The sequence below is a fragment of the Choloepus didactylus genome, chromosome 15 (assembly GCF_015220235.1).
Source record: "Choloepus didactylus isolate mChoDid1 chromosome 15, mChoDid1.pri, whole genome shotgun sequence".
In the NCBI taxonomy this organism is placed as follows: Eukaryota; Metazoa; Chordata; class Mammalia; order Pilosa; family Megalonychidae; genus Choloepus; species Choloepus didactylus.
The window spans coordinates 54,912,754-54,928,887 of record NC_051321.1 but is presented as its reverse complement, the minus strand read 5'-3'; the positions used below and the strand labels follow the sequence as shown (position 1 = coordinate 54,928,887).

The window sequence follows — 16,134 nt, the reverse complement described above, 5'->3', positions numbered from 1 at the left end:
TTGCACTGGATCAATTTGAGTTTCCTACTCTGTTTTTGTTGCTTCCTTCATATGGTACTTACCAGTTTATAATTACATACTGTGTACTTATCTGAGGGAGGATATAATTGAAATGTAAAATAATAAATGAAAATGATAATGTGACTATGGATTCAAGTATATAATTCTAGAATATTGGAACTGGGAGAAGAATCTTGAGCTTTAATTGTAGTGTTAGAATTACTTTTACAAAATAGTTTATTTCTATAGTAGGTGATAAATTCATTAAAATTTTTATCATATTGGATTGTAGACTGGTAATAAAGATAAACTTGGATAATTTTAGAATTGATATTCCAAATTTTTAAGAGTTCCATCCAGATGGACCATCAAGCCTTAAAATAAAATATCCTTTCATATCATTGTAGACTGTGATCAAGTGTATCCATTTTTAATACATTTCTGTTATCATGTTTAACCAGTAGTAGAAGAGGTTTGGTAGATAAAATAACTTGCTTATTTCTATGATGATTTAGGAATTCTTTATTTTTAAGCAGTTATTCTATATTTCTTTAATACCAAGATTCTGTATAGTGTTAAGCTTCATCATTTAATGAGATTTATCAAAATAAATGTTACAGTAGATAGAGGTAGAAACAGAATATGGCCTGAGGGAACAAGGGAGTCAAAAGGGGTTGAAGGGGAAGGGTGAGTTTTATTTTTTTATTTTTTAAATTCAGTTTTATTGAGATATATTCACATACCATACAATCATCCTTGGTGTACAATCAGGTGTTCACAGTACCATATTATAGTTGTGCATTCATCACCCCAATCTATTTTTTGAACATTTTCCTTACACCAGAAAGAATCAGAATCAGAATAAAAAATAAAAATAAAAAAAGAACACCCAAATCACCCCCCCCATCCCACCCTATTTTTCATTTAGGTTTTGTCCCCATTTTTCTTCTCATCCATCCATACACTAGATAAAGGGAGTGCGAGCCACAGGGTTATCACAATCACACTGTCACCCCTTGTAAGCTACATTGTTATACAATTGTCTTCAAGAGTCAAGGCTACTGGGTTGGAGTTTGGTAGTTTCAGGTATTTACTTCTAGCTATTCCAATACATTAAAACCTAAAATGTGTTATTTATATGGTGCGTAAGAATGTCCACCAGAGTGACCTCTCGACTCCATTTGAAATCTCTCAGCCACTGAAGCTTTATTTTGTTTCATTTCGTGTCTCCTTTTTGGTCAAGAAGATGTCCTCAATCCCATGTTGCTGGGTCCAGATTCATCCCCAGGAGTCATATCCTGTGTTGCCAGGGAGATTTACACCCCTGGGAGTCAGGTCCCACGTAGCAGGGAGGGCAGTGAGATCACCCACCAAGGTGGCTTAGTTAGAGAGAGAGGGCCACATCTGAGCAACAAAGAGGCACTCGGGAGACTCTTAGGCACAATTATAAGCAGGTTTAGCCTCTCCTTGCAGCAACAAGCTTCATAGGGGCCAGCCCCAAGATAGAGGGCTCAGCACATCAAGCTGTCAGTCCCCAGTGTTTGTGAGAACATCAGCAACAATCCAGGTGAGGAAGTCCAACACCTCTGCATTCTCCCCCAGCTCTTCAGGGGGGCCCTGAATATATATTTTTATTCCCCACCCAAATTACTTTAGGATGTGTTGCTATTTCATTCTGATCTGTACAGACCTACCACAGCTCACTTCCTATTCAAAGTTCCTTGTAATTGTAGTGTTTGAACAAACTGACTGTAGAAGTTATATTGTTTAGAAAATGTAGATCCTACACCAAATAAACATCTCTTCCCTTGGTCTCACATGGAAGTTGAAGTTTGAACACAGTTTCAATGAAAGGTGAGTATTTGAAGTGAATTGGTAAAAAAACAAACAAACAAACAAACAAAAAAAACAAGAAGCAGAGCGTATTTATGAAACAGCTAGGAGTATATATAAGATGACTAGAGTATACTATATATGGATGTAGACTTGAGAGAAGTAAGTATATCAGTAACTTGCTTTGGAACTCTGTTTTTTGAAATAGTGCCCTTATGAGTTAACTATTATATACATTGTTGTTTAATTTTCCATTGTTTTATTGACTCTGCTATGTAATTATAGGGATTTATTATATCTGTTTAACAAAAGTAACTAAAGTACAAAATGTAAAAATTCACTGGAAAAGTTTTTTCGTGTAATACAAGATTTTAGATGGTGTAATTTTTAGATGTTCCAGTATATTTTGTAGACAACTTAAATTTGTAACAAGGAAATATTTACCCTTTGGAGAGAGACAACCTTTCCTAATCACTATGGAAAAGATGCTTCCCTCTTTATTTAACACATTGTCTAAAAATCAGACTCTGTATTTCTATTCCCTTCATAATAGTAAATGGCAATAATACTTCAAATTTTCTTTCCCATAAATTGAGCTTAATATTAAATTATTTTGCTAAAGATGTTTGAATTTGTTTGCTCCTTCCAAGAAAGTCTCTATGGTAGTGATTTATCCAGAAAGAGCTGAAGCTTGTTTTTGCTTGGTACTCTATCCCCCCCACTCATGTCTTCCAGCTTTCTTTTCAATTAAAAAAAAATGTAGATACCTTTTTCACTATAGACTTAGATGTTTTCAAGGTAAAAGTATAACCTTGTTTTTTTAAAACTTTTGTTTTGAAATAATTTCAAACTTACAGGACAGTGATGAAAGTAATACAAACCCCATACAAAAAACTCCAGCATACTCCAACCCCCCAGATACCCAGATCCAAAATTTCTAACATTTTGCCACCTTTGCTATATTATTTCATTAGTCTAACATCTATCTGTATATCTGTCAGTCTGTCTATTGATCCATCTGTCTATCTTCCATATATCTGAGAGCAGGTTGCACACATCATACTCCTTGAACAGAGTACTTCATTCAGTCACCTTAAGTGCATTCACCAAGTTCAGGAAATTCAATGTTGATACAAAGCTTGCATTCTATGTTCCAATTTTTTCTTATATCCCAGTATAGTCCTTTTGAGCCTTTTCCATTCTTAGGTCCCATCTAGAAAAATGTGTTGCATTTATTTCTCATTATCTCTTTAGTTTCTTTCTTTTTTTAATTATAAAAACATATATACAACATAATTCTTCCCATCCCAACCCCTCGCAAGTATACCATTCAGTGGGATTAATCACATTCACAATGTTGCAGTACCCTCACCACCATCCATTACTATAACTTTCCCTGCACTGCAAACAGAAATCCTATACTATTTTGCATTAACTTGCCCTCCATCCCTGCTAACCTGTACTCTACTTTCTGTCTCTATGAGTTTGTTCTCTGGTATTTTCTTTACGGCTAACATGGGGCTTAAATTTAACATCCTTGATCTATAACACTCTTGTTTGCTTTGATGCCAACTTAATTTCAATAGCATACATAAACTATGTCCTTCCACCCCCCACCTCTGTGTAGTTCTTACCACAAATTACGTATTTAAACATTACTTTCCAAAACCATTGATATTTCATAATATTTTATGCATTTGCCTTTTAGAGCCTGTAGGAAGTAAAAAGTGGAGTTACAAATAAAAAATATAGTAGTACTGATATTTATATTTACCAATGTCATTATCTTTAACAGAGATCTTTATTTCTTCCTGTGATTTCAGTCAGTTGTCTGGTGTCCTTTCCTTTCAACCTGCAGAATTCCCTTTAGTATTTCCTGTAGGGCTGGTCTGGTGGTGATGAAGTCCCTCAGCTTTTGTTCTGGAAATGTCTTAATTCCTCCCTCATTTTCGAAGGACAGTTTTGCTGGATACAAAATTCTTGGGTGGCAACTTTTTGCTTTCAGCATTTTAAATATGTCTTTCCACAAATGTTTCCAATGAGAAATTGACACTTAATACTATTGGCTCCCTTGTATATAGCACATTGGCTCTTTTGCGGCTTTCAGAATTCTCCCTTAATCTTTGGGATTTGACAGTTTAATTATATGCTGTGGTATGGGTCCTTTGGATGTGTATATTCATTTGTTTCATTAAATTTGGAAAATTTTCAGTGATTATATCTGTAATATCCTCTCTGCTCCCTTCCCTCTTTCTTTTACTTTAGGCCTTCCATAATGTGTATATTGGTTCACTTGATGGTGACTCACAGTTTCATGAGACTCTGTTCACATCATTCTTTCCTCTTTCTACTTCTCAGACTGGGTTATTTCAATAGTCTTATCTTCAAGCTCATGGATTCTTTCTTCTGCCAGCTCAAATCTGCTGTTACACCCCTCTAGAAAATTTTAAATTACCGTTGTTTTCAGCTCTGTTTGGTTCCTTTTCATAATTTCCATCTCTCTGTTGATATTCTCTTTGTATTCATTTTATCGTTTTCCTGATTTCCTTTAACATTTTGTCCATGATTTCATTTAGCTCTTTGAACATATTTAGGACCTTTCTTTGTATAAGTCTGTCTGGTATGTCCCAGGTCTGGTCTTCCTTCCTCCTTGATGGTTTCTGATGCTTTAATCTCCTCTGCCCCAGCCATCACATCCTGTTTTGTAATCTTCTGTTGAAACCTGGACATTTAAATTATTTTAGTGTATTTTTGCTGGAACTTGGATTCTGAGTCACCTGTTCTGTAAGCTTGCATCTGGGAGTGTAACTTTTGATTTACAAAGGTCTTTGCTACTGACCAAGACTGGGCAGTGGGTAGAGATGGGAGAAACTCTCAGAACTCTTTCCATTCCAGCTTTTGCTAGCAAAGTAGACATAAACGAGGAAGAAGAAATATCAGCAAAGGAGTTTCAATGAAACTATTTAGCGCTAGTCCATATGTGAAATTAAATTGGCTCAGATGATGCATCCTGAGTAATAGAACAGTGACAATTTCTATTTTGAGAATCTCTTTTAAACATAGTTATATGTATAGTGTATGTAAGGTTTTTTTCCTTAGCAAGTTTTGATATGCTGAGCTTCTCTTTTAAAAATGATTTATCCTATAATAAAATGTAATTTTTTGGTGTTTATAAATGGTTGTCTTCAATTCATAGTAACACTTTGTTCAAGATGAATGATCTATCTTAAAATAGGCTGTGTGTGTATTTGTGTTTAGAACATGGTTGTATTTTTCAGTGTAGTGAAGGATTTGAGATAGTAATTAGGTAATTTGGTAATTCTATACATAACTTTCTGAAGAACTACAGAGTGTTTTCCATAATGGCTGTATCATTTTACATTCCCAGCAACAGTGCACAGAGGTACCCCTTTTTCTGCATTCTTACCAACACTTGTTGTTTTCCAATTTTTTTTTTTTTTTAAATAATGGCCATTCTAAAGAGTGTGAAATGGTATCTCATTGTGGTTTTAATTTGTATTTCCCTAATGGCTAATGATGTTGAGCATCTTTTCATGTGTTTATAGGCCATTTGTATATCTTCTTTGGTGAAATGTCTATTCAGATCCTTGGCTCATTTTTTAATTGGATTGTTTGTCTTTTTGTTGTTGAGTTGTTGGAGTTCTTTATTAAACCATTATCAGATGGTTTCTGGTTTCTAAATATTTTCTCCCATCTGTAGGTTATCTTTTCACTTTCTGATAATGTCCTTTGATGCACAAAAGTTTTGATTTTGATGAAGTTCCATTTTATTTTTTCTTCTGTTGCTCATGCTTTTGATGTAAAGTCTGAGAATCCATTGTCTAATACAAGATCCTGAAGCTATTCCCCCATTTTATTCTAGGAGTTTTTAGTTCTTATATTTAGGTTTTTGATCCATTTTGAGTTAATTTTCATACATGATATGAGGTAATGATTCAGTCTCATCCTTTTGTGTTTGGGTATCTAGCTCTCAGCACCATTTGTTGAAGAAACTATTCTTCCCCTATTGTGTAGACAAAGAGGGAAGGGTTTATTTCTGAACTCTCAGTTCCATTCCATTGGTCTTTAGGTCTGTCCTTGTGTCAGTACCATAGCTGCTTTCTTCACCTCATGAACTTTTTTTTAAAACTTTTTATTCTAGTAACATTACACAACTAAAAATTTCCCCTTTTAACCACTTTCAAGTGTACAGGGATGCTATCTTGATTACTGTAGCTTTGTAATAAGTTTTGAAATTGGGAAGTGTGAATCCTTCAACTTTTTTCTTCTTTTTCAAAATGGTTTTGGCTCTTTGAGGCCCTTGCCTTTCCCTTTGAGTTTGATGATTGACTTTTCCATTTCTGTGAAGAAGGCTGTTGATTTTTTTTAAGTTCAATTTTACTGAGATATATTCACATACCATACAGTCAACCATGGTGTACAATCAGTTGTTCACAGTACCATTATATAGTTGTGCATTCATCACCACAATCAATTTTTGAACATTTTCATTATCACACACAAAAAAGAATAAGAATAAAAGTTAAAGTAAAAAAGAACACTCAAAACATCCCATACCCCCCCCATCTCTCTCTATTATTCATTTACTTTTTGCCCTCTATTTTCTATTGATCTGTCCATATACTGTATAAAGGGAGTGGGAGCCACAAAGTATTCACAATCACATGGTCACACAGTGTAAGCCATATAGTTACACAGTTGTCTTCAAGAATCAAGGTTACTGGATTGCAGTTCAACAGTTTCAAGTATTTCCTTCTAGCGATTCCAATACACTAAAAATTAAAAATGGATATCTAATGCATAAGAATAACCTCCAGAATGACCTGTCAACTCTATTTGAGATCTGTCAGCCACTGAAACTTTATTTTGTTTCCTTTCTCTTCCCCCTTTTGGTCCAAGAAGGCTTTCTCAATCCCATGATGCCAGAACCAAGCTCATCCCTGGAAGTCATATCCCACGTTGCCAGGGAGATTTATACCCCTGGGAGTCATGTCCCACATAGGGGAGAAGGCAGGCTATTGAATTTTGATTTTGATTGCATTGAATCTGTACATTGCTTTGTATAGTATTGACTTCTTAACATTTAATCTTCCAATCCATGAACACAGAATTTATTTCCATTTATTTAGTTTTTCTTTGATTTCTTTCAACAATGTTTTGTAGTTTTGTGTATATATATATATTTGTGTGTGTGTGTGTGTGTGTGTGTGTGTGTATACATATATATATATATATATATATATATATATATATATATATATATATATCCTTTACATTCTTGGTTAAATGTATTCCTAGATAATTGATTCTTTTCGTCATTGTTGTAAATGGAGTCATTTTCTTGATTATCTTTTTGGATTGTTTGTTGCTGGTGTATAGAAGTACCACTGATTTTTTGTGTGCTGATTTGTACCCTGCCACTTTGCTGAATTCATTTATTAGCTCTAATAGCTTTCTCATAGATTCTTTGAGATTTTCTGTATATAGAAACATTCATTTGTGATTAGGTAAAGTTTTATTTCTTCCTTTCCATTTTGAATGCCTTATTTTTCCTCCCTCTCTTCCTTTTTTTTTTTTTTTTTTTTTCCTAATTGCTCTAGTACAAAGTTGAAAGAAGTGGTGAAAGTGGGCATATTTGTCTTGTTCTTGATCTTAGGGGGTTAGGGGGAAAGTGTTGTCTTTCACTGTTGAGTTTGTTAGCTGTGGCTTTTTCATATATACTGTTTAACATGTTGAGGAAATTTCCTTCTCATCCTAGTTTTCTGATTGTTTTTTATCAAAAAGGGATGCTGGATTTTTTCAAATGCCTTTTCTGCTGCAATTGAAATGATCATGTGTTTATTTTTTTTCTTTTCATTCTAGTGATGGAGTATATTACATTACTTGATTTTCTTACGTTGAACCACCCTTGCATTCATGGGATAAATCCCACTAGGTCATGGTATATAACCCTTTTAATATGCTATTTGATTTGGTTTGCTAGTATTTTGTTGAGTTTTGCATCTATAGTCATAAGAGATAATATTAATGCTTTTTTTGGACAGGTCTATCATGTTCATTCTGATAGCTATGAGACACAGAACCAGCACTATGGAAGAAGCTTAACAAAAGAAACAATAAAGGATGGTAAGGATTAAAAACATATATTTAAATACTTTCAATATTGGACAGTTATCAAAATAAATCTGTAGGTATTTCTGTTTTAATTCTCCTTTGGCATAGTGATTCAACTCATAGTAAAGAAATGTTTTTATCTTAATGGACTTTAGCTTCACAGAATTGTTGTAATCCTTGGTTCATGACTCATCAAAACTATTTGTTCATGAATGCCCCTTTTATTTTTTCATTCATGTCTTTTTTATTAATATACTTTTTTAAAATGTAATGAATGTCTGTGAATCAGCCATCTAGTCCAATTACTGCAACTGGAAGTTATCTTTAAAGTAGTTCTTCCAGTAAAGATTGTAGATAATAGTATTTAATTACTGTGTGTTAGAGACTTAAAAATGTTTGTATTGTAGCATGTAGTGTATTTTTATTGAAATTTTCCATTTATCATTGCGCTATAATAAGCTTCTAGAGCTATATAATAAATAATCAAATGGTGTTAAATTGGTTTAAAAAAGAGTTAATATATGTGTGTCTAAAATATTTGTGGCCAAGATACTACAAAAGTAGAGCTATCCTAGAAAAGGAAAATTTCTGGAAATAATACTCTATTAGACATTTAGTTTTAGCTCTGTCTAAGGTGGGGAAGAACTGGTATGTAGTATAAAGAGTATGAAGAATTTTTATTTTACTTATGAAAACAAACATCCACAACTATTATCTTAATAATTGGTGTTTGCCTTAGTATACTTAACCAATAGAAAGATAATATTCAGATTGGCTACTTATAAAAACAGTTTCTCAGATTAACAGTGTGGTCTTAATGTGAAGACATTTTTTTTATAACAGTTTCTGTACCATAGTTGAGGGGTGGGGCTTTTAAAAAATTAGAAATCAAATTATATATACCCCTAAATTCCTAAACATAATAAAATTGGAATAAATAATTTTAAAAGAAGCCTAATAATCTGACAAGTTAAAACATTTACAAGTCTCAATTTTTAATAAAATGCACAACTTGGAGAAGTGCTAAATCCCAAGAATGATCTTAACTTTTGTGAAAAGACAGATATAATCAATGTTATTGAGACCAAAAATTAGTAGAGTTATGGTTTGGTGTTTTAATAATGGTTTGTTGACATCATTTTATAAATGGTTATGATTTGACTCTAGGTTTTGGATTAGCTTTTGAATGTGATTTTAGCAAACAATCCTTTCTGCAAAATCCCACACAAGAGCAAATGAAAGAAATCTTGGAGGAATCATATTCCGTAAGAGAATATATATATTGAACTAAACTACCAGTGTACCTATAATGAATTTTTTTTTGTCTATATAGGAGATTTCACCTTACGTAAGTATCACCTAAATGTTTTCCAATAAGAACATCTTCATCAAAATTTAAGTGGAGGTCCAAATTTCTGTTCCTGGCTGGACTTTTACCTGTTCAATTAATTGAAAGAGATGATAGGGGAAAAAAGTGACGAATTGCCTCTAAAATGAGTTTATTTCCCAAATGATAGTTATTTCATAATTTCATTATAATACTAAAATTTTCCTTTTAATAGGAGTCTCCAGGTTTTTTCATAATGGGTTCTGCTTAAGAAAAGATGCTGTTGCTGCCAGTATTCAGAAGATTGAGAAAATTCTGCAGTGGTTCGAAAGCCAGAAGCAGCTTAACTTTTACGCAAGTTCATTACTGTTTGTTTATGAAGGTTCATCTCAGCCAACCACTACAAAAACAAATGACAGAACTTTGGCAGAAAAATTGTTGTCCAAAGGACAGCAGTTAGACACAGAAGTACTGGAGTACAATAATAACTTTCATGTGTTAAGTTCCATGGCAAATGGAAAAATAGAGCCTTCAGTAGGCAAAAGCTTGTCTAAAATGTATGCTCGTCACAGAAAAATGTATTCTAAAAGGCATCACAGTCAGACTTCATTGAAAGTTGAAAATACGGAGCAAGACAATGGGTGGAAGAGCATGTCACAGGAACATTTAAATGGAAATGTATTTTCCAAACTGGAAAAAGTTTTCTACCACCTTCCCACTGGTTGTCAAGAGGATGCAGAAGTAGAAGTGCGAATGATAGATTTTGCTCATGTGTTCCCTAGCAATACAGAAGATGAGGGATATGTTCATGGGCTAAAGCATTTAATTACTGTACTGCGAAGTATTTTGGACAATTGAATCCTTTGCTGCAATCTTTTTTAAGGGATGGGCCAATCATAATGAAGAGCAACAGTCAGTATCTCTGTCCTTGTAATGCTATGTAAAAAATTTGTATTGTATGTCTGCATTTTGTTTGTCTATATACTTTTGGTAGAAGGGTTAACTTTTTTATGATCTTACTCAGGAAAACTAATTATTTGTTCAATGGAAAACTATGAAGAATAAAGAAACTTAAGAATATTAAGCAGTAAGCAGGGAATGTGGTGGTACATGGCTTAAACATCTATTTGACTCAAGCAAAACACAAACCATTGTTCGGTCATTAAGAATTTAGTTTGCTCTCTGCAGCCAATTTATTGTGAAATCTCAGCCTGCCCAACGTTGACAATGAGCCATATCTAAACTGTTGAATTATTAGAACACCTACAGAAATCTAGAAAAAACAGGTTGATGTCCGTAGTATGCTATGTATGAAATTAATAAAACTGGAGAAGATTCTACTTCAGAAATAAGTACTGTTTAGGTTCTGTATTAAAAGTTCAGACCAGCATATCAAAAGGTGCTTCACAGTGAAATGATTTAGAATTGCTGCATTCCAAAATCAGGCTTTCCTTTTAATTTCCATTTATATGTATTTCAAAAAAGTATATATACTTCATGAAAAAGTTATTGGAGTGAACAACAACAACAAAAATCTTGAAATTAATGGCACTAATTATTCTTGCCAGGATTAGAAGAGAGGTTATTTGCAAGGAACAAAGTACTTTTATTCTGAAATCTTTCATCTATGGAAAAATGGAAATATATGTTTAATACATTATGAAAAGTGTTGTAAACCATATAGTACCTTTTTCTCTAATAGCAGCTTCAAAAAGGTAGATGATTGAAGTTTTGTCTTATTTTTCCTTATGTAACTTCTGAGTTTTAAAAAAAGTCCTCATTTAGTTAAATAGTAGTATAAACATGTTGCTAAATATTGTTCTTATAATTCTAATAAGCAAAGTAGTAACAACATCTAATAGTGTGAGTATTAAAATACTGTATATGTTAATTAGCCATATAGAGTTGAGTGCGTAGCCAAGTCCTTGCTTCCATTTCACTCTTATTTTAAAAAGTTTTATGTCATATTCAGCAGAGAAATTTATTAAAATTTAATTCCATGGGGATTGAGGGGCAATCCTACTTTTCCTGGAAGAATTAGATGTTCAAGTATTGTCTGTTTTACACCATCACCTTTTAAAAAACATATTTATTTGTTATTAAAAACATTTAAAACTTTGAAATTAAATTTGTAAACATGTTTGATGTTTATGTTTTCACTGCTTGCATTTTGAGTCACTAATAACACTTATAAGTGGTTGAACAGTTTTGCCATATTTCTAGAAATGTTTTGGAGTTGTAAATTGTTTGACTTTTTTTTCCCTCCCCCCCCCCATAATTACAAATTAAACTTTTAAATCAATACCTTTTTTTGTATTGTGGAAGAAAGTATCACAATTTTATGTTTACCTCACTGTTTCACCTCTTTCTGAGGGCACTTTGCAAATACCTGAAGCCAAACAGAAGTACCATATGCTTTATGAATTCAATGCTTAGTAAACTTATTAAACCTGAATGACTTTCAAATTCATATGCATTTTATTAGAGCAAAATTTGATTGCTTTACATTTTTAATTTAGAGTCAGTGTAAGTATTTTCCATAGAGATTTCATGTTTTTTCTAGAGACTGCCTAAATGGGTATTGGCTGTGTAGCTTATTTTTGTGGAGATGAATTTCAAGGCATAATTAGTCAGAAAATTTTTAGTTTTACATTTTTTTCCTATAATGTGGACTTTTGTTGTTGTTGTTTGGAAAATAGCTCAATAAATCTTAAGCTGTGACAGTTAACACCATTTTGAGTCTTACTTAAAGAGACAGAGCTTTTTTTTTAATATATGGGATGGCATCAGCCTATGTACAATGAATTTAATAAACTTAAGTATTACCAGATATTTTGCACATTTTTAGCCCAGTAAAGTCTGAATCAACTGTTCCAGGTTATCCATATTTGGAAATACAGGTTTATAAAATTAATCTTATCTTTTTTATACAATATATTATGTTTCTTTTTGTTTGTTTTAATAAAACAAGAAGAGTTTTGTCTTTTTGTTTTTCAGGGAAGGGATTAACATTTAATTCTGTTTGTTTACATTTTTACATCACTGTTATCCAAGACCCATTTTATGTTACTTTACAAGTGAGCTTACATGTAATAGAGTTCGTATCAATTTATGTAATCTACACGTGACTATTTTACTATCTAGGCTAGTCATTTAAGATAATGCTAAATTTGACTACTGGGGGTGGGGATGAATGATCATGACTCACCAAGCATATTTGAACATATAAATGTTTAAGATGAAGCAAAATAAGGATATAGTTTGGGTTAATAGGATTATCATAGTCCCCCCTGTTCCCACCCAGGAAACATAAATAATGATTTTAGTGTATTTCTTATGGAATGAGATTATAAAAAGGACTTCAAGAAATTGTTGATAATGAATAATACATTTCTCTAATAAGAATTTAAATTGTATAATAGTTTTATAATAAAGTATTTACATTAATTGATATTTTAATATAGATGGAAGTTGCAAATGGATGAAAAGTCAATAAAATGATAATTATTTTATCTAAATAGTTTTCTAATAAACAGTTATGAAAATGTGTATATTAAATGGCTCGAACATGGAGCCTGTGGTATTTTCAACTCACTACTCATTATTCCTTATGTGTCAGGGAAGATTATATTTATGCCTCTTTTACACTACAATTTGCTGTTAGATTGTTTTCAACTGAGTAAGAATTTTTTTCCTGAATTTTTATCGAGTAAAACTTAGTATTTTATGATTTCCAAGAGGATGTTTCATTTATATAAAGACTATATATCAAATTTATAACATAACTTAAGAAAAAGGAGTTAATTTCTAGAGATATTTCAGTTGCAATTTTATTGTTTCTTGTAACTGAAAACACATTTATTTCTAGTATTTGGAATATTGTAGAAGACCTAGAATGAAGGAAAGCGGTAAAGCAGTGCAAGAATTAATTTGTGAAATTACAGAAATTGCTTCCATTATTTTAAAGTGTCATCATTTTAATACCATTTTCTTTAGCAGTTTGGCATTTGTTACCTAAAACTTAATTTGCTTTAAAAATGGTTTATAATACTTTGTAATTATTGTTCTTATTCAGTGCCTTTAACAAGCTTGATTTATTTGTAACCCTAATTCTTCTTTTTTGTTTTTTTTTTACATCCCATAATGTTGTTTTCATAGTCTAGGAGACATCCGTTTCTTTTAAAATTTTGTCAGTTTGGTTATGTAAAGAGGTAGCAATTGTATATTAATGCTTTGAATAAACAATTAGGATTGCCTTTGGATGTCAGACTTCTTAGTTCATTCAAAAATATTTATTGGATGTTTACCACATGCCAAGCATTTTTGGACTCCAAATATACAGTTGTGAACCAATCAGAAAAGTTCCTAACCAGTTCCAGCATTCTGTCTAGATGGCATGGGGGTAGAGAATTGATTAAAATAGAGATACAAAAATATGCATTTAAAGATAATAAAGATAACTAGCATTTGGGCCTGTATAAAGATAAGTATTGAGTCAAGATGAAGCAGCTAACAGTATGTTAAAGATGTTAAGAATAATGTTTTGCAGCATTGTAACCTCTATTTGACTTTTGAGTTTGTGTAGTAATTATAGATAGCATACAGAGCCTTAATTTTTCCCTTTTCTTCCCAGTAAAGGTACATTTAATTAGATTGTCCATTCAGAGTAGTGTTTTAACATAACATTACAGTGGAAAACACTCCATTACATATTCATAAGCAAATTACTGCACATTTGAAATTGTATTTTACAATTTAATACCAGTGTTTTAGGCCTCAATCTTATCTTCAAATCACTGGTATTTTAAATTTGGCAATGAATATGAAATTACTTTTCAACCTACAGAATAATTTTATTGTTACTTAAAATGCTTGTTAATATTTTAGAAAAGTTTAAACCTTCCCTTTTTATGGAGCTAATGTTTAAATTCTTATTATCTTCATAGCATCTAGTAAGAGGAAATAGTACTTACGTGATTAAACAAATTGGTATATACTTTCAATATATTTTTTTTTAATTTTTAAATTTTATCATCATTGGGGTTAAATTTTGACTTGGTGTTCACTTACAATGTATATTAACAGTTCAACTATGAAGTGAAATATTCTGAAATATGTATGATGCACCTGCATATAAATGACAATGGTGTGCACAAAGACACTTTACTCTGGGAACTGTACTGGAAGATTTATGAAAGCATGTGAAATTGCACCTAAAATTGTGTTATTAGTGACTATAAGCAGCAATGCTAAATTTATTGTACTTGATGAATGAATGTACTTAATGTACTTAGTCTAGTCTCAGTTACCTTAGTTTCAATGTCTAATGTCGCTAGTTTTTCGTTTTTAAATGTACTTGTTATTTGTATTGATGGGGGTATTCTTGAACTGTGGGGGTTATTGTCAATATGTGGTTTGTGTTTTTATTTTATATAATCATCTAATGTGATATACTGATTTTTTTGTAACTTAAGTGATATTTAGATAATTCTAATAACTGTATATTTGACAACCTATTAAAACGTTTTGCATTGGAGCTTTTTTTCATTAATTGTAACATACCTCATGAAACATTTGAGTGAAAATGTTATTCATTCAACAAATATTTGAGTGCATCCTATGTGCCAGAAACTATAGGAATCATTAGGAGTAAAGTATGTAAACTATTTTGTAGGAATATTTAATTTTCTCCATCATGATGAACTAAGGTCTTTTGGAGTCAACTGTGGAGAGAGTTGCTATATGGTACACTGTGGGAACCCAGGCTCAGGCACAACAAAGGCTTTCAAGTAACTGCTATATTATTTATACAGCACAAAGGGTGCAAAAGAGCCAGGGGGTGGGGTGGGTGGAGATCCCACCTTGGCCAGTTCCCCCAAATCATACCCCCCACCCCAGGAAGCAACCTGCCCAGGTGAGGGTGAGTGGATGGCAGCTCACATGCCTCTCTCTGCTGCAGATGAGGGATACCTGCTCTGCCTGAGTGCTGAGTTTTTATTCACTCTAGCGGGAGGGGGCTCTGCCAAGGAGTAAGCTTTTTGCTCTGGCAAGCAGCTGAGACTGGCTAAAATTTAACACCTACCCCAGCTGCCTGTGGTCTGAAAGAGAAACATACTGAATACCTGCACACTAATAAGCAAGAGTGGAAACAAACACCTGCACAGAAACAAGCAAGATGAGAAAAGAAGGGGGGGTAGGGTGGAGTAGGGAAGACCTGCAAGGTGGCCTCTGAGTGAAAATATATACTATAATTTCAAAGCAGCAGAAGTAGGGAAGATATTTTTTCATGTGTTTGAAATGAGTCAGTTACTTAGTAACCAATTATTCTTATTCATTAATTAAAAGAAGAGGGGCAGGCCCTGTCAAACACCTACTCTTTACCAGGTACTGAACTAGGCTTTGGAGATCTGGAGAAGTTGACTAAGGGATTTATCTCAAGATACGCACTGTCTTGTAGGGAGAAAAAATATGTAAATGTGGAATAAAATGTTATTGGGGCTCAGATTGGTCTTTAATATCCAGCAGGATTGTGAAAGCGAGGAGAGTCATTTAATCGCATGCTAGAAAAGAGGGTGTGTGCTTCGTTATGTCACAGGCAATTGTGAGTCAGTGCTTCAGAAGAACGTATTATGCTACTACGTGTGCACTGTGGGGAGGAGGAATAAGATGTGAAGTTATTTCTTCCTCTGTTCCAAATTAATACTAGCTGCCTAACTGCTGAAAATTACTCTACTCTACTCTACTACCATAGTACCCAAATTACAGCTAAGTATAAGTTCTAAAAACTGGAGGGAAGTCCTATAAACAAGTGCTTTTCAAACATTAATGCATAAAATAAT

General features: G+C 32.8%; 1 protein-coding gene across 3 annotated transcripts in view; it reads left to right on the top strand.

Annotated features, from left to right (window-relative positions):
• Positions 1 to 14,825, top strand: part of IPMK (inositol polyphosphate multikinase) — a 57,590-nt gene extending 42,765 nt beyond the window's left edge. For all 3 annotated transcript variants that reach the window (XM_037804051.1, XM_037804052.1, XM_037804050.1), the window contains exons 5-6: positions 7,899 to 7,980; positions 9,531 to 14,825. In XM_037804051.1, coding sequence (XP_037659979.1) covers positions 7,899 to 7,980; positions 9,531 to 10,153 — 705 coding nt within the window. In that variant the 3' untranslated portion in view covers positions 10,154 to 14,825. The remainder of the gene's footprint in view (positions 1 to 7,898; positions 7,981 to 9,530) is intronic.
• The last annotated feature ends 1,309 nt before the right edge of the window (positions 14,826 to 16,134 follow it).